Source organism: Falco cherrug, chromosome 3 (genome assembly GCF_023634085.1).
Source record: "Falco cherrug isolate bFalChe1 chromosome 3, bFalChe1.pri, whole genome shotgun sequence".
Taxonomy (NCBI): domain Eukaryota; kingdom Metazoa; phylum Chordata; class Aves; order Falconiformes; family Falconidae; genus Falco; species Falco cherrug.
The window spans coordinates 1,526,843-1,551,767 of record NC_073699.1 but is presented as its reverse complement, the minus strand read 5'-3'; the positions used below and the strand labels follow the sequence as shown (position 1 = coordinate 1,551,767).

Below are 24,925 nucleotides of genomic sequence, written 5' to 3'. Positions count from 1 at the left end.
TAAAAGAAAAAATGTAATATTAAAAAAAGATACATAGGTCCAACAAACAACAGTTTGGATTGTAGCGTTTACATAACAAAGAAACAGCATACAGCTTTAGCTACAATAAGTCAAAATATCCCACTAGATGAAAACCGTGAAAGGTCTAATTTTTATGATTCAATTTCTCTTGGGCAGTTCTTTATTAGATTAAGATACATTACCCTCCAATTTTGATGACTGTTGGTTTTGACCACTGATGGAGAACACTTTTCCATCAGTAACTGAAGAGGGAGAAGAAACTTTTTCTACAGAATCATCAGGCAAGGAGCAAGTGGCTAAACGCTGTGATCTTCTTCTCCGTTGGCTATGTTTGTAGGATCTAGGGGAATTCACTGGCTGTGATGGACCTAAAAAGAGATCTTTCAATGTTCATGAAGCAGAGATATACCATAATCTTACCGCAGTATTTGAGCTCTAAAGACAGGGAGTGCTTTAAATAGCTCTTATTTGCAAAGCTGGTAATTACAGCAAAACTGGTGAAGGTAATTAAATAAAAACTGTGATTACCAGGAGCAAAAAAGAGTTATGCTCAAGACATGATTCTCTTTTTGCGTATTATACATTATCAGGGCACCTACTTCCCCACTGATAAAGGCTGTTGTTTTACGCAAACAGTGTATTTACAGTAAGCAACCCCCCCATATAACCCATGAGAGTAGGCTACTTATAATGGAAGGGGGCAATAGGATTTAACGGTAAACAGAACAAATGATCACAGTTAAAGACCTAAAAACTCATGGATAGTGTTAATATACAACTTAAAAAAGATAATCAAAAGCAGTGGCAAATTTTATATCCCATCTCCTGTCTTCTGCTAACCTGATATCAATACCCCATCATTCAAACGCACGCTGACAATACATGGTGCAGTAAGAAGGTTCAAGAACATTACACTTTAAAAAAAAAAAGCAGGGGGGTGGGGGGGGTGGGAATTGATACAGGTTAACACAGGCCTGATTCATTAAAAACAAAACACCTGCACTCCTCTACAGCTCTCAAATATCACCCAGTTTCACAACTTTCTGCCTTAGAAAAACAAAATTTAAGTAATTATCACACTGTAAATCACTGTTCTCTCCTTTTCTTTAAAGTTTTTTAGTTAAAGATGTCAAGATTTAAAAATAGAGACAAAGAAAAATTAAAATTTCCATTAGAGGTGGCAAACACTCAGAAACTGAAGATTAAAAGACGGCACTAACAAGATCTTAAGCTATTAAGTAATCAATTTCTAAATAAGCTACTTCCTAAAAATATTGCTAGAGAGAAATCTAACAATCCAAAATACAAACATGCTCAAGGAAAACTACTTACCATTGTTTTAGGGGTGGGGGGGAGAAAGCGTATTACAACATAGATGACCGCTAATATTTTGTGGGGGCAAAATACAATCTGTACCTATGTGTCCTGAACAAATACAGATGACTGAATTTGCACCTCTCCCTCTCCCATTCAAAGTTATCTGTGTGAAAAGATTAGAAGAAACTTATTGCCTAAGGGAAAATATCAAATCGAGGTTAAGGGGAACACACAATCCAGGTTTAATCTTCCATCCTCAATCACTATTCTAAACGTGAAACAACATGCTCCTTTTGACTTAGTGGAACCTGTGTTTATTTTAACTCTCAGCCTCAGCATTTAACGTTCTTCAGGCAACAAGGAGCCTGACCCTAAGCAACACTAAAAACCTACTGTAATCTCAAGAAAAAAATCTAGAAATATTTTATAACGTTCACAAAAAATAGCATAACCAAGGATGCAGCATAAACCCTTCCCTGTTCTTCTGATAACCGATATTTTGGTACTTTGCAAATCAGTTACACATTAAGGAGGTCAACACCTATGGTATTTTTCTGAGACAAAGAAACCAAATGTTTTTCTATGTCCCCACCACAGATCTTGAACCCATCTTCTCTTTCACATCGTACTTGGAGAAATATCATGTAAGGTGAAAAATGCCACAGCCTACAGGTACAGCACATCAGCCTGCTGAAGACAGAATTTCTCAGAGAAGGAAAGGTCCACAACCAAGGTGTGCATCTTTTTAATGAATCAGGCCTCTTCAGAAGGGAGGTTTGATTTTTTTCCTGTATCACTGTTAATACTAATGTGGAGATTTAAGCTGGAGGGAAAGCCAACCATGAAAAGCCACGACTCTATAAATATAAAGGTATTATTTAAACGTATTATTTCTGGTAGAGTAAGTCATATGCCTTATTATGTGACTTGACTTTTAAAATACTGAGCTACCCCTAATTCTCCCACTTGGACCTTTTATTTAAAGCAGATTCATTTTTAAAAGCAATAGCCATTTACAACCAAAAAAATCTCTGTATATCTCTTATAAGTAATTACGGTATTTTTTTTAAAATGTCTGTGCTCACTAGTTTTATTTATCACAGAAGAAGGAAGCTGAGAGACCAGCGTCAAATCCTCGACTTGTATTAATTCTGGGGAAAGTGGTGATTTAGGGGGCTTTATACACCCAGAAGAATCTCCAGATTCTTGTTTGCATTTCTTGCTGCGAGCCTTTCCTGAAGACAAAGTTGAGGATAACAGTGCAGGTTTCTGAATGTTGGCAGAACTGCTAATATCAGCTTCATTTTTTTTCTGACTTTGTGGTTTAGGTGAAATCTCCTGAATAAATAATAAAAAATTGAAACTTTTATTTCAGTTTCTTCGCTGTAGTTCTTGTATTCTATTTTGATCTTTTTAAAAGCAACTTTAGTATTCAAAACACATTTTAAAGCAACATTATTTTCAGTACAAATAAAAACTACTTAAAATGTATCACATTAAACTTTTCTTTTTTAAAGGAGCACTACCAATTATTTTCAGTATTCAGAACACCCTAATTTCTTACTATTTGAAAAACCTGCGAAGAGCCTGAAAACAAAACATTTTTCCTCTATACCACTGTAAAGATTCACCAAAGTCCTTTTAGTTTCTGTCTCTTTCATCTTCAGTAGATCAGGACTGTCAGCGCTGTCTCAAAGTACAACTTGGAGAACAGTTGCTACAAGCTAGAATATATACACTGACATACAAAATCAGAGTATATCAAGTTGGAAGGGACCCATAAGGATCGTAAAGTCCAACTGCCTGCTCCTCACAGGACTACCTAAAACTAAACTGTATGACTAAGAGCATCATCCAGATGCTTCTCAAACTCTTGACAGGCTTTTGCACTGCTGTGAGCAAGCAACTCGTGTTCGGAGGATTGCAGTTCTAAAAAAAAGCACTGCCACAACCTTCCCTTCACAGTCATTTCCTTGACCATGGGGGGGGGGTGGGTGGGGGTGGGGGTGGGGAAGTGCCTCAGGAAAACTTTGTTTAACATTAATTTCATTTTTAGAGCAGAACCTGAAAGAGTTGATAATGCTCCTTTAAGAATGCCTGACAACAAGAAAAAGTTTCCAAATACTGAACACACTCTCACACAACCCCTTTCAGTGCTGGGAGTCTGGATTTCACCACATTATAAGTTTGTGCAAACACATGAAGAAATCACAACTTCTAGCACCACAGGGTTAAATAGATTGCTAACTGTTGGGGAAAAATGAGCAGATAGAGTTAAAACAGTTTCTGAGGAAAAAAAGAAAATTCAACATATAATGCAGCTTTCCAATTTCATCAATTTTCATCCTTCTTAACACACATACTGAAGTATTATTTTTATAGAATTTGCATGCATTGACAGACATTAGCATTTAAGATTTTTAACTGGAAGTTAGTTAGTTGTTCCTGCTTTACTGAATAAACTGTGCATGTGTTACAACTTGCCCAATAATGGGAAACTACAATATCTGAACATAATTTCTTAAACCTGTCCCCTTTCTTGTCCCGGTTACATCACACAGCATAGTACCACCTAATAAAACCATAGCTAGGTAGAAATGTATTTCTAGAAGGTGTTATCCAAACTAAAAACATAACATCTCTGATTATTTGAATATATTACTGGGGTTTGTTATAAATTGCAATTTTATTTTCCACTGAAACTTTCCATGTTCCAATGGAGGGGGACAAAAAAAGCAAACCAAAAAACCACAAGTGCACATTCTATGTTTGTAAAAGGGCACCCCTGAATGCTACATGAATAGCTTGCTGGAAGTATCACGTAAAGATCCGGTGCAAAACATCCCATTCAGCAGACATCAGTTCTACCTTGAACAACTCAATTACACATGTACTAAGTGCAGTTTATTCATTTAAATATTCCATGAACTGTAGAGTATACCTATGCTGGTTATGAGAGGTATTACCAGAAATTAATTAGAGTCGTAACTTGTAAATAAACAATTTTATTGTTCATCTTCACAGATGTGAAAGACATTACTACAGCATCCATTACTTTCAAATTACAAAGTTATTTAAACAAGATTAAAAAAATTAAATTAATATTTTGATAAGGTGCTTAACCTCTTAACAGGACAAATTAACATTAAAAACCTTAATGAATTAATGTTATTCATCTAATCAGGTCTCGGTCAAAAGGAAATATAACATGACATACCCTAATACAGTTAAATAAACTACTGTATCTGTAACTAATCATCTGAGGTTTTGGGTTTAAGACAACTGTAAACTAAAAATATATAAATATAAACAAAATAAACTTCCATCAACAAAGTCAGTTTTCGGCTATTGGCCTGAATACTTCTACCATGTCTTGTATTACATTATTAAAAAAACCTACAAGATACTTTACTCATTCAATTTTATAGCAGTAGCAGACAAAACCTCTAAGGGATGTCAGCTTTGCTATTGGAAAACCTTTTAGGGAGGTTTTTAACTCGGCCATTTAAAATTGAGTTTGGGCAGGAACTCGGTGAAAAAAGCTTTAAGCTCAAAATTTTTCCTCCCCAGAGTTAATCATGTAAATGTGTAAGGTTTCTGGTTTTAGTTAAAAGCAAAGGAATAGGGCAATTTGGGATTTTAGATGCCTCTATAAATGAGCTTAACTAGTGTTTCCAAAAATGAGGTTTTTCAGACCATTAGCATGTAAACAATGACAGAGACATCTTTTTTTCTATCTATCAATAAAACAGAAACAGCCGAGTTACTAAGTCTAAGAAGTAACAAAAAGGTTTTAGTAAATATGCACTGTAGTTTATACTGTTGCATACACAGTCTATGTAAACCACAAAGTCCCATTCACCATAATGGGATTCTGCATGGTAAGATTTACATTGTAATGATTCTTCCAAAAACAACATGCTGTAAGCCATTTCACATTTTTTTGCACATTGAAAATATCACACACAGTAGCAATAAAATCATAGCATCTTTAATATGCAAAAATTTGAGAAATGGAATGTCATGTCAATACATTGTAAACCTTTATGCAAAATATCGGTCAATGCATTGACACCATAGTGGCTCAGTTAGCCGTTACAGTGACAGCATTAAGAACAGAAAACTACGTTCCATTGAACATCCAGTGCACTGTCAATGGAAAAACCACAGCAATGCAATTATGTATCAGCTCTAAAGAACCAGTACAATCAAAATATCAAATAAAAGTTTGGGGTAGGGACTGCTCATAGAGTGTGCCGGGGCTTAAGAACAGAAGTGCTCTTTTAAGAATTACGGGCAGCAAGGCTATTTCATTCAAACACTGCTGTTAAAGAAGAATGAAAATGAATACAAAAAAGCTGTATTAAAAGTACATTAAGGCTCTGATTTAAATCATTGGAAAACAAAGATGTCCTGAATCGAGACTACTGTTCATCCTTAGCTTGCTTTACCATGCTTAGGCATTCAGCCCTTTTAATATGCAAGATAATGCACAACTTGGAGTCAAGCAATGCCTGAACACAACAGAATAAGCCAAAGACAAAATGGCAGCCTTCAGGTCCTGCAAATATGCAGGCTTAAAAATCAGACCCTTAACATTATTTAAAAGTTTCTTTTTTGTATTTATTAAAATACACACCCTTGCAAAATGTATGGCTCATTGAGCGGTTCATAAAACACATACAAGCCTACAACACCAAATTCTTACAATATAAAAGAAACTTCTTTTAAAAGAAGTTCTATGTGATGTCAAAAACCCTGTTTCAAACACAAATTAAATTTGTGTAAGGGTCTTTTTTCTAAGCCAGTCATGGTTCCAGCTATGAAACTGGACCTGGGGACACTGGTCTCCTCACATTTGTTGCAGGGAGATTTCATTTTTCTTGTTTTCTGTTAATTTTCCAACACAAAAGCTCATTACTGAAATTCAAGTCAACACTGTGTTTAAAGACAATTAAATTCCGTACTTCTGGCTCTGCCAGAATTGTAAACATAAGATCAATTATCCGTTCCCTGTTATATCTGAAGGGGCAAATTTTAATGCTGTAGTTACTACATCTCCATGGCACACTCCAGTGGGAACTTTGCAAAAGAATCAAACTCTACCATTTCATACCTGCTCCAGGACTGGAGCTGTTTCTTTGTTGCCTTCCTTTTTTTCAGCACCATCCGCAACAACAGCTTTGGATGCCAATAAACCTTAGGAGAAAAGTTGCAGATATTTTTAGTTAGAAGCAGCTTGCAACAAGAATTTGTGGAAAAAAAACCCCACAAAACAGTGAGACAAGAAATATGAACTGCTTATATCTACAACATAATGCTCTCTGAAACAGCTCCACACAAAGCTAAACACTTTAAATTAGAACAATCAAAAAGTTAAAGGATGTTTCCATGATCATGTCCTTCCACAACAGATACTTCTCTAGCATTTCCACTAACATCATGAAATCAAATTATCAGTTGTAAAATAATGCCTCACCACCTTTCTGAAGCCCACGCACTTGGCCTTTAAAACCAAGCCTATAATACTGAAGAAAATTTTGAGATCAAAATTGACAAAAAACTTTTCTCTCTCTCCCCTTTCCAGTTTTTTAAGAAATTCCCATGAGAACTTGTATTACTACTTCTTAATTCTAACAGATGAAAACCCTTCTTAGATAAACTAGGACAAGGGATTTAATTTCCAAATGAATATTCCCAGCAGTGGAGCTCCCAAATTACCTCAATAACAAGAATACATTGGGAGCAAATATATCAGAATGTATCACTTCATTCATGAACTCATATACAATATCAGTAATGTAAAAAAAAATAATCTGTAAAAGACAAGGCCACATAAATGAAAAGGCTTTCCTGTTAGCTAAGCATATAGCAATAGCTTCAGTTCTACTTCACACAGTAACTTTAATTACCTAAGTATGCAGAGAAAGAAAGAGTTCTATGCCATAAAACAAAGCAGAACTGATAAAACCTGAAAAACACAAATCTGAACAGCAGTTTCTATTATAATCCCTGGGAATGTCAATATTGGGGGTGAAGAGTTTAAATCATCAAAAATAACTTGAGCTGACAAATCCACAGAAGAGTCCTATTCTGTTCCATGAAAAATTAGATATGCTCAAAACTAATTTCCAGTGCACAATGCCCAAGGAATTATCAATTAGTGAAGCCTAGCCTCTCAGAAAGCACTCGGGACATTAAAAAAAACAGGCACCAAAAAAAAAAAAAAAAAAGTGTGGTATTTTGATAGAGACCTATCACATTTCAGCATTCCACAATAAACACTAGGTGCTTTGTTTCATTTACTCTTTATGTTAGATTAAGTTATGCTTCAGTTTACTGGAAAGTAGTTGTTTTAAATAAACTTTGTTATAGACATGGTGTTCTGAAAAGAGGTGTAAACTAATGGATTTTACAGCTAAATAGGTTAATTGAAAAGCAGAAACTTACTTAGCCCTATTACATTAATACAAGTAAGTTTATCAGGTAAAAATATTTCTGCATTTGGTTTCATAAAAGATTTAGGTCTCATGGACCTAAATAAACATTTGTGACTCGAATCATACTGTTTAAATCAAGCTGCAAAATTAGCAATGATCTTTATATTGACAATCATACATCTAAAATGAAAAGCATAAAATAATTTGCAAAATTAAGTGAAGGAGAGTTTTAAATACTAAACAACAAACTACAGTCTATAAGGGGGCTTTTGTGGTTATACATACCACAGGCTGCCCAGAGCAGCTGTGGGTGCCCCATCCCTGGCAGTGCTCAAGGCCAGGCTGGACGGGGCTTGGAGCAGCCTGGTCTGGTGGAAGGTGTCCCTGCCCACAGCAGGGGGTTGGAACTAGATGGTCTTTAAGGTCCCTTCCAACCCAAACCATTCTATAATTCTATGATTTTTACTTCTTTCTAGATGCTCAGTGCTCAGAAAGCAAAGCCATGAAATGAACCTAGATTCAGTCACACCTGTGATACATAACCCTTGTTATACCCTTCTTCTCTACTCCATTAAATATCTTTCTAAGAAATCACCATGCCTGTAGAAATACAAAAAAAGTCTACAAGCTACTACAGCTGCAGGACTGACTACAGGTTCATCATCCTCTGTCCGTAAAAGCATGTAACAAATAAAAAATATGAGGTGGCATAATGAACCAGAAGTGGTTTGTTCTGTAAGCTTGCTGCAGATGTTCTTTTAGGTATCCACGCTGCAGCAGCAGATGTGGAAGCAAGCACTGCAGAGGCAAAAACTAGAAGACAACATTAACACATGCTTAGCAGGAGACATCCTTCACCTTTGGGAAATGTGATTTCCCCTAGTGGCAGCAGCAGAACAAAAATGCACAAAGGAATCAACTTTATTTTGCTAAATGTTGAGAAAGGACACCAGATGCAGTAGTGGCCCTTGTGGCAGAGCAGAACCTTCTGCAACAAATACTGAATGCTGAATTGAAATCCAGAAAACAGTTCCCTTCAGTCTCCTACAACCACAGGTTTTGCTCTGTTGCCCCAATACAGCCGTAAGGCACTTTGTAAACTAATGTTTTCCTAACAGCTACAATCCTTTATGTCTCTTTTGTAGCCATTCTGATGAGTACACCAGCATCATTCCCAACCTTCCTTCATATCTAAAAGCTCATTCTGGAGACAAAAATGACAATTTACAAGTATTTCAAGCTTAAGAAATAAGCATGTAGCAAAAGAAAATTTGATTACCAGCAGTTACATTTTCAAAATACTCCATTACATGCAACTATAAAAAAGTCCTCACTACAGTATGAGCTGCAGAAGTGTGTTAATTTGAAAAGAGTTACACAAAGTAACTACCAAGCACGGCAAATTTAATCTTGCAATTAAATGATTAATTCATTTTCACTGAAAGATAACATTCTATGTTCGCAGAGTATGTTTTCATGGAGACAGAAAGACACTGTTTTTGGAATGATAACACAGTCAACGGCTGCAATATTGTGTTTTCTGATTATTCAGCTCAGTCTAAATAAGCCAGTCTAACTGCTATTATTCTCATAAAGCTCCTTAGGAAAGGAGCATCTATCCACAAGCACAGAAAAATATAATTTCTAGAGCTACGAGTTTTTCAGGTATTTTTGGTATCTTCTGCAACTAATTGCTATTGGGAAGAAATTAACAGGGCTCTTCAAATGTATTAACACCAGTATATATATATATATATATATATTGTATACATCTACTGCTTACAACAGCAATTAAATTGGGACTTAACTGAGGGTGTATGCAGCATGAGCAAAGTAGAAACGAGGCTGATAAATCAGGCATCTGTTAACTAAACTTGGTACACCAAATACGAAGCCTTTCAGGAAAGAAAACCCTGGAGGCATAAGATGGCTTTTTCTAAAGACTGCTTCCTTCATATCATATCACGTTCCATACTGGCCCTTTTAATTTATTTTCTCTTTTAGACTGAAGTACTAATTGAGACTGAATCAGAATCACACTTACAAGAGAAGTGACTAAACATGCTTCACTGCTGACCTATGAAAGGTTGGATCAGCCAAAAGACGTCTGAAAAAACCTGATCGTGCAGGTTTGTCAATCAGGTTATTTTTATCTTACAGAAACAAGTAAGACTTTTTGTATGAATGACCAATGACCATATTCTATGTACTACAAAAAAACAACCAAAGGAAAAAAAAACCCTCCCCTGTAGCACAGAAAAGTTTGCCAGACTTCACACGAAGTATTAGTTACTAGAATAAAGAGTGGAATTTCTATCTTACCATCTGTCCAAGGGCCCCTCTGTTAAGGGGGGGGACTTCATACCTTTTTTCCACCCAGCTTTTGAGACGCATCTGATACTTTCCCAGCACAGGTACAAACATATTACCTCATCCTAAATACTGACAGGATCAATGCTGACACCACAGTTTGCTTACTGGGAGGCATGGGGGAGGACGGATATAAATTGAAATATTTTTTCACAATTAAGTAATTTAATATTAATGTTTAGAATAAAATGTGGGTTTCAATTTTTAAAGATAAGACCAATTATCTATTATTCCATTTCGTTTTGTATGAAATGTATTCTAAAGCTGTATACCTGTTTTCCATTAATACCTGTGAGTAATAAACGTAGGGAATGAATACCTTAGACACCAAAAAAAACCCGCAAACATTTCAGATCTTCATTGCTTTGATTTATAGCTAGGCTTGTATACTTTTAAATGCCATACCATAAACTCTTTTCAGCAACAGTTTTACTTTATGAGATACTATGACAAAACATATAGTTTTTCCACAGCTAACAAAACCTTTCATTTATAGTGGTGGTATCTAAATCACAACCACATTAAGAAGTTGTACAAACCCCAAAATCACCCAATAATGAAGAACAATGTGCATCCGAAGTTAAAATATACTCAAAAAATTCATCAGTTCAGGATGGTTACCTTCCTAAAAAGCTAAAAATAGCAAGTCAAGTCTGAGACCATTCTCTAAATTTATGAACAAGGTAGATTTGTGAACAAGGTAGATTTTATTACCATTTATAGATTCCTCTCAAATTCCAAAGTAAAAGACTGTAGTGAACATGCGCTTCATGAATGTCTTTTTAGCCATCTACTTTAGTACTTTGTACATAAACATGTATATTTCATTAAACTAAAAAAGAAAAAATTCAACAACAAAAGAAGTATTTTACCAGTGATCTTGTTAAGACGAGCTCTCTTTGCCTGAAATGAGTTGCCTAGATTACTTTTCCTCTTGTGTGATAACGTGCTCTCTGCCTGCACAAAGGTCATCTTTGGAACATCCACTACAGGAAATCCTACTTTTAAAACAAAAGAGAAATCTAATAAACTCACATTTCACAAATCCTTAACACTCCCCAAAATAATTATTTCAGAAGAGTTATTAGAATGCTGCAAAGAAACTTTAAAATTCTATTAAAAAATGAAAATGACACATTCTGAAGATTTAGTATTACACATTGAAGCATTAGATGTAGATTACCTCAAAATTTGTAATTTTTACTCAACATTATAAGAAATCTGTATTAAGGACTACTAAAAAGAACAATTCTTATCAAGCCAGAAATAGTTTCAAACATCCCTGAATATGGATATATACAACATCAAGGATTCTCAGATAACAGAAGATACAGGAATACAAACAAAAGCATACAACAGTCGTTAGAAAAAAAAGCTATGTTCTGCTCTTGTTAGAGCTAGTTAGAAGTATTGCACAAGTAGTAAATGCTGACTGAAATGGAATTATCTAATAAAAATAGTTTCTGAACCGATTTATGTTATGTATCATAGTTATCATAATAACAAATTTGACATCTTTCTCTAAAAATACTTGTTATTACTTAATTCCAAAATTATCAACAGAAATTCTACTTCGACATTAAAGCTATTGTATACAACTTGTTTTTACCAAATGTGTCACTAGATGTAGGTTCCTCTTCCTTTTTTTGGACTTCCTGCATGATTGTAGAAGTTGAGGTTTCTTCCTTTTTTGAAGGAACTTTTAGCCATTTTCTGTCCTCTTTATCTTTATTGCTGTTTGCGCTGGTTCTAGGTTTACTTCCTGCTTTGTTCTTGGCTGCTGCTGCAGCAGCAGCTTTGACCAAAGCTATCCAATCCTCCAAAAAGGAAACAATGGTAAGTAAGTATTAAAAAGTGCCTGAGACTCAAATAGAATACTTATAAAGGCAGTGAAATTTCATCTAGAAATGTTCAAGAGTAGTTAAATTTATTTTTATGGCTACTACTCAAAGAGCGGTAAAATGAGTTTCCTAAATTGCCTAAATAAACTTTAAGTATTATCAGTATACCACATGGATATAAAGCAAAAAGAAAAAAAACTTCAAAAAAATCACTGTGTATAGAATTCTGGCAGCACGTTCCCTGCCACCTCTTATCTGTCATAGCCTTAGAAACCCAAGAGCTCCCAAACCCTGAATACTGACTTTTTTTCTTACCCTTCTGACTGTGAAATACACCAATTTCATTGTTGCTTGAATTTTTATATATATATATATATATATATTATATATATATATATACACACACACTATACAAAACTACAATCAACTAAAAGCATGGTCCAGCCAGAGGTCTTCCTGAATTAAACTGATAAAGCAGGGATAACTCTTATCTTATTATATCTGTGTTTCTAGAGTAATTACAGATAGCACTCTCTTTGTACTACATTACAAATTCCATTCGATAATCTCAGTAAAGTCTTCTATCATATGACTGAATTTCACATCCACATTTAAGGATATAAAAGTGTCACTGTAGCTAATGGCTTGTTTGACTATACAGAAACATCCAAAGAGTGAACAACAGAACATACAGCCCAAATTAATCTACTTTTCAGCATGTAGATGAAGTCTAGCCACCCTGTAAGTCAACGGAGAGAACTAAATACTTCCAAGGCTGAGCCAAGCTCTTTCCACTAGTTTGGAGTGATCAGACTCCTGCCTTATGTCTCTGGAGCATCAGGGATCAAATTTTAACTTGATCCTTTGTACCAAAGTATTTTTTCAAATTTTCTATAACATGAAGGTACAGAATTTTTCCATGGAGAAGTTATATGTGATATAAAAAGCAATAGCAATGTTCAGCCTCCACCGGTAAGAATTAAGCATCTGAGTGTTCTGAACAAATATTAATTTACTACATGGCAATTTGGCTACAAGGCTATTTGCAGATTTGTACCACCACATATAAAAAAGGTACGATAAAGGCTATCTTTTGCCTAGTTTCACACGAGTGCCTTACAAGTCGTAATATCTTTTTTTTCCCCCTCAACTCTAGACAGACCATATTTTATTCTGGAGTGTTTCCCTGTTGTTATGTTATCAAACAAGGTACCTAAAGTATCGGAATTTTATAAATCTTCTTTCTATGCAAGTTTTTCCAACTCATTATGTATTATGTGTCTTTCAAATTTCTGTTCTACTGAGGGTTTCTTTGTCACCTTTGATGTACAAGAAAAGCATAACACAAAATACAAAGCATTGCTTTTACTTGTATTAACACTTTTCTTTGTCCACAGCTCAACACTTTTAAATCACTGCTTTACACTTGTTAGCTTCTACGTCGCGTCAAGCTATGTACCAACAGTTTAGTTTCCTTTAAGATAAAAGTGTTCTGTGTCCAAACTGTCAATGCAAGCTACTCTAAATGCAATACACTCTAGCTAGCAGCAGCAAAGTTTGGAAGTACTTTGGCAATGCCTACACAACAGGCAACTACCAAGGCCATTTGGTGACATGCCAGCCACAAAGAGCATGTCTAACTGCCAGCTGCACAGTCAACCAAAACCACACATACCTCTTTTTTGGCCAGCCAAAACAAGCACACACATTAGCTCCAGTCCATCCAGAGCCTTGCCCATCCAGCAGGACAAAAAAAGGATTGAGCTATTTGTGGTGGTGAGGAGTTAGGAGACCTGAGAGTAGAAGCCTTAGACTGTACCCTGGCCAAGAGGATCAGCAACGCGGCTGGAGCCTGGATCTTATGATAGAGGCGGGATGCAAAGGAAGTGCAGCCTGCATCAACAGAGCTTCTAAACAGCATTTTTTTTTTCAGTCAAACTAGCCTCCCTGAAATCAGAAAATTTCAGAAGACATCATGCTTCAAGGACCACACTGAACTAAGTGTCCTGTTTAACAGCAGTTGTTCTGGTGCAAAGTGAAGTAGGGTTTTGTTTGCATTTTATTTCATTGTTTGTGTACTCTCTTTAAGACACGGAGCTTACAAAGGGTAGCAGGACACATACAACGATGAAGCAAACAAAAGTTAAACATTCAGAAGTCAGAGCAGAGACATTAATTACAGGGATAGCAATACTTTTTTCCTAGATTAACACATAAATTTAAATCTCATGAGGTCCCTTCCAACCTCAACAATTTTGAGATTCTGAATTGGCCAGAAACTCTGTGGGTCCATTTGTTAGCTAGGCTCTGGGGTAAACCTTTAGGCGCTAAAGTGATACAGGTAATTCCTGCTTTTTAACCTTGAACTGCTGCTAAGCAACTGCTCGGCCGCACAGCTTCTGATGTGTGAAAACTGTTTAGCATCTAAGATGCTAAGGTGGCTGTATTTCTTTTGAAGAGCACAGGAACTCCTTCAAAAAGATACATTTGTGCCTTTTTCAGAATTTTTAGAAAAAAATAACAAAAATATGGAAGAATAACAGTGGGAGCCTAAAGCACAATGGATTCTGAAATCTGTCTCAGGGTCATTGTAAGATTAAGACTCTGTCAACCATAATAGCATGGAACTAAGTATCATAGATACCACAGAAACTAGTTGCAAACCTTTAATAGCAACACTTTTCCCCAGAGCATTCAGTATACACAAATCCAAGGGCCCACATATGAACACATTAGAAATTAAAAATGTAAAAGCAAAATCCTCTAAGAAGTTTTCCCTACTTCTCCTTTGTGTCCTGACATTGCCCCTCTACTGGCTGTGGTTCTGTAACTCTTCACCATCCAGCCTGATTTCCCATTTTCCACGGTATCTCACCCCAGTGAGTTTCTCATTTACACATGTAACATAAAAAAATAAAAATGTGTATTTCCTTCTTTTTTGTTCTTACTAAAATTCACCTTTCAAGTAAGCTGAGAAAACTGACAGGAAAGAAGTAATGGGACACTGCAGTTGAAGACAAAACATTACTTTATCACTACTGAGGAAAACTGTCATTATGTTACTTGGATTCATAAATCAAAGCACAGAAAATTGCACAATCAAGAAATAAGTTAGTAGGAATTACCCAACAGCCTTACACATCAATTAGCCAAAACACTTGTATTTTAAAATACTCCTTTGTGTAACTTGAAGCCTGCAACAGTGGGAAGACAAAACCAGCATCATTCCTAAAATCCAACCCTTGCGCCAACAGCAGAATTCACACACACACTGTCCTCTTTTCACCTGGCTACAACCACCACCTTGCTGCTTCTCTAGAAGATTCAGCTGTTTTTCCTCTCCTGACACATCACAACTCCCAACTCCCACACATTCACACACACACATATATATATAAAACACATCATCAATCTATTGACTGGCTGATTCCACAGCAAGCCTGCATTCCTTACCCTCACCTTTCAATTCTAAACAGTCTGCCCCACCTACATCTTGGTTCACATTGTCTCCTGTCACATCTTCTTTTTTCCTCTGTCCCAATCGCAAATCCATGCTTTTTCCTCAGCTTCCTCTTCCTGTGTGCCAAGTCCCCTCCCTCTCCTTCAAAACCCTCCTCAAAACTCACTTCTTTTGGTTCGATTTCCGTCACTAATCTCAGCTCCGGCGCTATCTGCTCCCTCTCGCGCGCCTAATTACATCGAAGATAAAACAAAAAACATGAAACAGAAAAAGTAAGTTATCCAAATACTTCATATGTGCTCTCATAAGGGCAGTCTCAATATCCCCATCTTTCTTTGTTTTCTCTCTGTACTGTTAGCCACATTTCTGTGTGATTTCAATTAATTTGCGCTTATCTGCACAGCAACCTAACCTGTAGTCCCATTGCATTGAACCACACAAATATTTTCCACTCTTTAAAAATTTTGCCTTTCCACCCTCACAGCTGAGTCTTACTAAAGTATACTTCTGCTGTAACTCAAAAATAGTTTGTGTTGCAGTGTTCACAATCTCTTCCTTTAAAACATGCTAAGCTCAAATCAAAGAATTAACTACTCTGTATATCTCTTTCTCCATGTAATTTAAATTTTGCATGCTTAGCACACACCTTCCAAACTTAAATTTGTTAAATTTGATAATGTATGGAACTTGAGGTATCTTAAGCTTATACCCATCTCGTGATTTTATTTTTTTTGCTTTGGAAACAGACAAAAAACCAAGTGATAGGTTTAAATTAAGCATGAAGCATTGGATCTGTCTGCTCCACTGTTTTTCAAATCAAGTTATAGTCTTGGCATTTTTTTTTAAGCTTTACATAATTTTTAGTAAATGTCTTGTTATAAAATAATAAATGCAAAAAAAGCAAAAAACATCCATTTGAGTTCTAGGCTTAGACAAAGCTTAGTTTCAGATACCTGATTTTCAAACAAAATCTTAAGATTGCGCTTTTATTCTTAAATACCACAAAAAAACACTTTGAAAAACATTTTACCCACAGCATGATGTAGATGTTGCAGAAAAAAAGTATCTCTGCCTTTGAAAGCTACAGAATTTCATACCTATCTCTGATTTTTCAAAATGAAAACCTATGACTAGTAACAATTAGCATTACAGAAAGCATAATTGGTGGTGTTCTTGCTACAAGACAACTTAAAAATTCTAACCCATCCTAAAGTGTAAATTTGGCCCCCTTATTCTTTCTCGAGACTTTACTGAAGCCACCCACATCCAACCCCTGAGATGTAGGAGACTGACAACGTAACTACTGAGAAAAATCAGAAATAATAGATGAGCTGGACTGCCACCAAGCATGTCTGGATGTCAAAATGGTTACTAAGAAATAGAGTTACTATTTTTTTTTAAAGCTGAAAATGCCTGTGGCCAAAGAATAGTAACTCAAGATTAGACACAACATAGCTCCCTGGAAAAAGCACTGGACTTCTTAACATTGTCACAGAAGGGCTATCTCAGTTCAGTCACAATCACATTACCCAAGTTTTCCTTTTTATGAAGTAAAATGAAATACTCTAGCCTGCTAACTTACTGTCATACTGAAAGTATTGTTTGAAATATTACATACTGATTCAACAGTTATTGCAAGACTGCAGCAAGAAGACAGTGCTAGCATGACTACAGATTTTGGTTTAATCTCTTTAAGGAAATTTAGTTTAAATAGTGCAGTATCACCTGCACAAAGTTCCAATGTTCTCTGCGTAGATGATCAAACTCAGTATACAGCTACCTGTAATCTGGAGGCCAGGACACAGAAATGTTTTCAAGCCAATTCTTTTATCCATCTGTCCTTGTCACAGTATGGATGGTTACAAAAGTAATACCTAATTATTTATTTTTGCCAAGTCAGAAGGAATACTCTGAAGAAAACAGAGCAAGTAAGAGCAGTTTTTCCACATTTTATTGCCGCCGAGTCTCTAATAGTTTCAGTGGAGTATTTTCTCATTAACTATGAAAATACAGTTACCATGCAAGATACATGCAACGGCATTTCCACTCAATGCTTGTAACAGTTTTCGATGTTGTTTTCGTTTCGCAAGTAAGGATAAGCCTAGTGACTAAATCATGTCCTTTACTTCACAGCCTCCCTCAACTTCTACTCGGCATCTCTTCTTTAACAGCAACTGGACACTATAAGAGATAAGGAAATATTTATCTGTCTGAATCCCCAAAAGTTCTGACACAAGGAAGAAAACCCCCAACAGAACAGTCATGTTAATAGGAACACATGGGCAAAAAGCTACCACAGTAGCAAACAAAAGAGATGGGGCAGAGGGTGAGGAAGGAAAAAAAAAGAAAAAAAAAAAAGGTAAAAAATAAAAAAATCAAAAAAAATCAGCAGCACAGACTATTAACAAGCTAAAGCTTTTTCCTGAAAGGACACCAGAGGAAAAAGTCTCTGCATGCCACTGGTTTTGTAGACTGCAAGACAAAACTCTGAGAACAAATTAGTCTGCAATGGAGTGTACAGCAGCCAGGCATTTCAGATAGAGGCAAGACTACTTGAGCAGCACACTCTGGGGCACCATCCATAAAACTGGTGAAGCAAGGCACTGCAAGACCTAGAATAAAGACTGCGATCTAAAACTAGTTGTACTAGATGACACTTTTACTACATCAAGACATTTAAAAAAAAATCTGAATAAAACCTAACAAAGAGATACCTGAAGTATTCTTACCTGCCCTTTTGCATCCTCTGGCATAGATTTGATATGCATCCTCTTAAGACATCGAATAACACCATCATAGAACTGTACTGTGAATGTTCCTAGAAAAGGATTGATGTAATCACTGTGAGTAGTTAAGAAAAAAAACACACCTTGTTACTGTGAAAGCTTTAGCAAAATGTTTTGTAGGCTTGATGAACCAAGTAACCAGGTGTTACCTACAGTCAAGACTGAGAATTTTAAGAAGAAATAAATGACAGCCTCAATGAAGCCCTGCTTTTACACTGTTGCTCTTTGTCCCCTTGGACAATTTCAAGCATGTTTAGGCTACTGTGTCACTTTTGATCATAAATATTACATAATTATTTCAATGAATTAAGTTGCCACAATAGGGAAACAATTCAATTTACAAATTCTTGTTTGCTTTAACCTACAGTAAAACCTTCAACTTCAACATAGGTTCATTAAAAATATCACCCCATTGTGATGTATCGCATCTAAGGTGTTCCTTTATTTCCCCATTTCCATTTTTTTCTTCAATAAACATAACTTTAGAAGAGACCTACCATTCCTAAAACAATTACAAAAACTTTAAAACAGTATTAGCCCAAATCAACAATAGTACAAAATAGTCTTAAAACTGTGCACAGGACGTTCTTCTCATCACTGAGGAAACATTAAGCGTTTTGCCTTCCAGGAGAAATTTCAATTTTTAAAGTTCACACAGATAAAAGACAAATCTCTTACTAAATTTGGCAGAATAGAAACATTTTCACTTAGTATTGATGCAATGAGGAAAAATTCTTATGCATGTCACTTCAAGACCACAGCTACAGCACAGCATATGCAAACAGTCTTTATCAGTGCACCAGTTGTGAATACATACCCTCTTTATTAATTGCTTCAATCTTTGCAGGGTAATACCGACAGTCTGTCCAACGAGCTAGGACTTCCTCTCCAGGTTTAAAATCCTATTTTATACAAATGTAGTCATTAATATTATAATAATTTTCATTTTTTTTCCTATTAAGAATTAAACATTATGTGCTAGAGGGATTTAATATAGCAAAACAAGTAGGACAGTTTAAAAAAAAAGTGTCAAAATAAATGTGCCACTTACAACAAATTCTTCATCATCTTTCAGCCCTTCTTTCCTTAATGCTGGTCGCTCCAAGGGTCGCAACCTATTACTGTCCCAGTAAATCCACTCATCGTAGCGATGACTCCAACGTTCAAAATGGACCAACATCTTCCCCTCTTCATAATCTATCTTCTCAATACGAGATGGATACCTTGAATGATAAAAGTAAATTGATAAATCTCAAAGGTTTCGGGGTTTTTTTTGCATACAACAGTGCTTAAATCACCACTCAGAAAGTTATATTAACACAGTTCAAGACTGAAAAAGATGTATTTAATGAACTGATAGTAGTATAACATTTAGTTTAAGAGTTATCTATACACATCGGTGATATGTCATCAGCTTCATCCCAGTCAGATTATACACAAAATTAAGCCTCAAACTCCTAAACCAAAACTGCTTGAAATTGGCATTAGAAGTTTGTGCTTACCAAGTTTAAAACCTGTGTTTGTCTAAAGCAAAATCCTGTAAGAGTTTTTGTTTGCTTCGGGATGGAAAGGATATAAAATAGTTTTAGGAGTACGTTCATTACTTTTATCATACAAAATGTTTCATCAAACTATACCATTGATTCCAGGCAAATCCAAGCAACTAATCAGACCCAGAAATCAATTGAATTCCTACTTATTCTAAGCTTACTAATTTATAGATCAGCTGCCATGATTTCACTGCCATTAAATTTGAGTCATAGTAACTATTTTTAGCAGTCATCTCTCTAGCTCCACAGGCACTAAAATAAATGTCAGTCTTAATTAACATGTGGATTTTACTCTTAGCAAAACCTGTATGTGCTCAGTAGAACTAATTGCAACTGAGCTGCAACCAGATTGAGTCTTAAGCATCTAATTCTGGGTGTGACATAGATGCAGTTTAGGAACCATAAACATTGAAATTTCATTTGTAGGGAAGAATGAAAAATTCTTCTTAACTTCAGTGATTATCATTCAGTCTTACTATTCCTGTTTCACCAAAGTGATATATTTCACAAAATTGTAGCAGGGAAGCAAGGCACAACCGGGTTTCATCACACTACTTTCTCCACTAAAAATTATTAGATCCCATTACTTTCACTGTATGGAATGCAGAAAAAAATGGAATGCGGCAGAATTCAGCTCCTGCCTTTCACAAAAGTATGCAAATGGATTCAAAAGTGCAAAGAATCTCCCGCCAAAAAATGGAGTTAATCAAATTTTCTCCCAAGTTCATATCAAGGACAGTCTAAAGTTAACAAAACATATTAAGAAGAAAGAGCACAGCAAAAGGACAGCTGTCTTTCACTTTCATTAAGAAGCAATCTGTTTTTTCTAAGAAAGTTTTACTGTGGAGCAATAGTAAGACATCAGGGCTTGAGCAACAAATTTCCATTTCTCCTGCAAATTTCATCTAGAAACAAAACTGGCACATACAGGGACCCTGTCAACATTCTCAATTTTGAAAACTTTCTCTGCAAAATACTGATGGTGCTGATAAAGGAATCTTTAACACTATGCTCTGATTATGAACTATGTTGAGTTCTCAGGAAGTACAGGCTTTCCCTATTTCCTGGTGACTAGAACAAGGCATTAAAACAAAAGGTGTCAATCTCAGTTTGCTCCTTCATTGCTCCAGCTGCAGTAATGCATACAGTTTCCCAACATCTGTGTATCTCAGGAACTGCCGAATGAGGAAAAACTCCCTGATTTTCTAGGTTACTACTGCAACTGCTTCAGCCACATTTCATCCTCACACCAGAACGCACACAGTTCAACCTCTTGTTGCACTTCCCTCACCCATACATTTCAGAAATGCAAAATATTTTCACAGCCATTCTTTAAGTTCCCAACTTCTTTTCACTGAACTTTAAAACACACAATGTCTTCGTCTCAAACCGCAGATTCTCATTTGCCACCCTACTAACAAAATCTTTTTCAAGATAGAACTCAACGGTACTTTTCAGAGGAACAAGATCAACCCCCTTTTCCCATTACAAGCAGACTGACAAGAACAGTCCAACAAGAACACTGAAGCTGATGATACATGTATCAAAACAGAAAGTAAAACTCCCAGGTCAATACCCACATCCCATCATCAGCATCCTAGTTTAACTTGAACAAGGCTTCAAGAAAGCAGGTCACCCTTAGGGCCTTCCTAAGGTTCTGCCTCTGATGATGCTTTCCTTTCAAGTCCACCTGTTGATACATTTAGGAATTTTCTTATAAAACTTCTTACTAGTTTTTTGGAACTGAGTTTTCCAATTTCAGACTTCTTGTATCTAAACAGCAAGTGTCAAGAAAAAGCAGGAAGAGTAGCAAAGCAGAGGAGAAAGTAAAGTTACCGTTCCTACAGCAAGTGTGTGAGTAACCATATTACCCACAAGCGTTTTGAATAGAAGGAAGACACACAAAGCATTTAACAGAGGGGTGGAAGGAAAAAAACCAAAAAAGCAAGAGGACAGGAGGCTCACTTTGTAGCGATCAAAAATGACAGCTCCTGTGCAAGCACTGAAGCTGTAGTAGTGAAATGGAAGACAAGAAGGATGATGCTCTTTCTCACTACAGTTGGAAATTTCAGGTTTATCACATGCCAGCCAGGTAGTGATGCAAAACTACGGCCATTTTACCAAATTCAGGGAACATCAACCAAGAGATAAAATTCTTTGTTTTCTATGCATCTACAATGTAAATATTCTGTTCCCATTACGGCGCTACCCTATAGCATTTCCCTTGCTACATTTTTATTGTTGTTATGGCTGGCAGCTTTCACTGGTCATCATCATCAAAGTCATCATTCCAAGTACTGTGCATAGAAGACAATAGAAGGGATAATCTGGCAAAACGTGGTACACCGTCCTGGAAAGAGAAAACTGAGTAAGAGGGAGAAGGAAAATACAGAGTACAGTTTAGAGACAAATACATGAAAATGAAGATAGTTTTAAGAAAAATTCTGCAAGCCCAGAATCAAGAGATTAAGGGGGGGGGGGGAATACAAAAGCAAAACTAACATCAGTTAATAAGAGGTGATATGCAAAATATTAAGTCTCATTAGGGATCATTCAACAGTGGAAATGCAGCACCAGGTATCTATTGATTAATTTCTCTTTGATAAATACAATTTTTGGTATCAAATTATTTTTAAAATGTCATTATCAGCTCTGAATCAAAGTCCAGTGATACTGGTTTTGCACAGTTTAATCTTGCAATAATCACATCATCATATAACGGCTTTATTCTGATAATTCATGTTTCTTCAATGGATGTTAGGACAATGGTTGCAAGATGAATGCTGCCAAAACCTGCATTCAACTCCAATCCTCAGACATGGAACAATTTGCAGACCTCTGAACTATAGTAGACACCCAAGTTATACACAATGGGTTATTATGCAACACAAAAATAACTTTGTATGGATTTAGCAACAAGCTATGAGTCTCAATATCCACTAAATTTAGCCACATAATGTGCCACAAATATGTATAAACAGTAATATTTCACAATACTGATCCCACAGTGGAAAAGAGCAGAGCATACATATTGCAGAATTTACTACTACAAATTTTACACCACACAGAAACATTTTTCTGGCGTTATAGGTTTTGCACTTTTACTAAGAATAATCAATTTCATAAATCACAGAATTATGTAACTATTTCAAAGGCAAGTATGCATTTCCTTCTAATGAAACATAAAACGGCAACATAAATTTTTTAATATACCTTTTTACAGAATTTAGCAACAATGTGTATAGGAAAGCTTCTACTATGGCTAAGAGCAATATTTATATTTATTCTGTTGGAAGAAGAATAATATGAAGATGGTTACATCTCATTCACATGAGAAATTTTATGTAGAACTTCCTTCCATCGCAAAGGTACATGTAGGCACTGTGAAGAAGTACTACAAAGGGGAATATGATCATCACTTTTACAGTGCCAAAGCATGATGATGTCTAAAGCCCAAACAACATTCCAGTCAGGTTAATTCTTCCCATTCCCCCCCAGCAAGTACTCCACACTAAGTGATCAGAAGTATATAGATTTGCCAGCATTTGTTCAGCTCAAACCAGAAAAATACACTCCAAAAAATTGAGGAAAAAAAAACAAAACCAAAACCAAACCAGACCACCACACTCCAGGTCAATAATGAAAGTACTCTTTTTGCAGAAAGAAACAATAACCTGCAAGTTTTGGGTGTGGCTTTTTAATAGCGTGTTGGAAATAATATTTAATAATCCCAAATAAAGTCTCATTCAAATTATAGGTGGGTTTGTTCTTGTTTTTTAAGGAGAGAACAGGAAAATTATGTTAGCTGATGGTATCTGCCCAGTTTACGTATTCCATGCTCTCCATTTTCAGGTTCCAGTGATTCTAACCCGTAAGAATTATGGAAGATTATTGTAAAGCTGCAAAATTTAATATGGCTTACAAAATTTACACTGATCAGAAAATAATAATAATTCTCCAACATTTCTATAGGAAAAAATAATGGGAAATTTGCACGTTTCATTTCTTGACAGTGTAAAAAAAAAGCCTAAAAAAGAACCATTTTCTCCAATGTATTCAATGTTAATACATTGAATTCCGTTAATGGCCACAGGGACAGTATTATTCATTTTTACATCATCATCTTCCTTTTGACCCTTCAAAAGTGACCAAGAACTGGTAAATTGCCCTGTGAGGTGGGACAAGTTATTTCAAACTGTAAAAAAGGTTGCAAAAATGTCTGTAAATTTGCACCTACAAAATCTAGAAACAGACACATAATTTCTGCCTTCACAATAATGGTATAAGAAGTCTTTTCTTCTACCTCATAAAGGATATAAAACCAAAACCCTCCATTCTGACTTGTCCACAAATAGTATTCCAGTATCCGTGAAATCTGTGAACGCCTATTTCTAACTCCCCGGTTTTTACTGTGTGTATTGTATTATATCATTATAAAGTAGAGTCTTCACAGCCCTTTCAAATACCTCGCTGTCAGGTAACCCAGTCAACTGAAATCCAAAGCAAGGACTGCACAAAGTAAGATCACCTCCATACTGAAGAAAAAAAATAAATTTCCATCCAGATAATCAAATATACCAAGTCAAAGTGTTGCTGTTCTGACAACTAACATTTTAGCGAGCTGCTTCCATTTCAGAACTGTAACAAGGACGATGTACCCAACGTATCCGTACTTCCTTCTTTGCCTAACATAGTTTAGATCAAGAAAGACTATGGTCTCAAACAAAAAATCCAACCCTGTTATTTTCCTTTTTCAAAGCATTATCTGGTACTTATGGGACAACCAGTAGAAAGCTAGAGACACAAGAGACAAGGAAACAGGGGGCAAAGAAAGAGATACATCTTTAACAACATCAGCTTTGCAGAGACTGTGTCCTAGTTGTAGAAGCTAAAGGCTTAAAAACCAGTTTTACACATAGGCACGTACTTGCAGTTATGTACAGTTTTACTGCTGTTCCTTTTGTCAGTGAGAGGCACAGAGGGGGTGCACATATATCAGTTTTTTGTGTAAGACCATAGAATAATTCAAGTTGGAAGGGACCTCAGAAGGCCTCTAGTCCAACCTCCCATTCCAAGCAGGGTCAGCTGTGGGATCAAATTTCTCAGTTTTATCCCAGCCCAGTCTTGAAAACCTCCAGCA

General features: G+C 36.0%; 1 protein-coding gene across 15 annotated transcripts in view; it reads right to left on the bottom strand.

The window, feature by feature from the left end:
* The window catches only part of PHF20L1 (PHD finger protein 20 like 1), a 61,503-nt gene that overhangs the window by 32,283 nt on the left and 4,295 nt on the right, over positions 1-24,925 (bottom strand). For 6 of the 15 annotated variants that reach the window (XM_055703720.1, XM_055703721.1, XM_055703724.1 and 3 more), the window contains exons 3-11: positions 19,287-19,458; positions 19,053-19,137; positions 18,179-18,267; positions 15,616-15,678; positions 11,758-11,965; positions 11,021-11,149; positions 6,455-6,537; positions 2,424-2,676; positions 204-389 (exon numbers count right to left, since the gene is read on the bottom strand). In XM_055703720.1, coding sequence (XP_055559695.1) covers positions 204-389; positions 2,424-2,676; positions 6,455-6,537; positions 11,021-11,149; positions 11,758-11,965; positions 15,616-15,678; positions 18,179-18,267; positions 19,053-19,137; positions 19,287-19,458 — 1,268 coding nt within the window. Of the gene's footprint in view, positions 1-203; positions 390-2,423; positions 2,677-6,454; positions 6,538-11,020; positions 11,150-11,757; positions 11,966-15,615; positions 15,679-17,466; positions 17,558-18,178; positions 18,268-19,052; positions 19,138-19,286; positions 19,459-24,925 lie in introns of those variants that run through there. The other 9 variants (XM_055703723.1, XM_055703725.1, XM_055703727.1 and 6 more) reach the window with 4 other exon arrangements.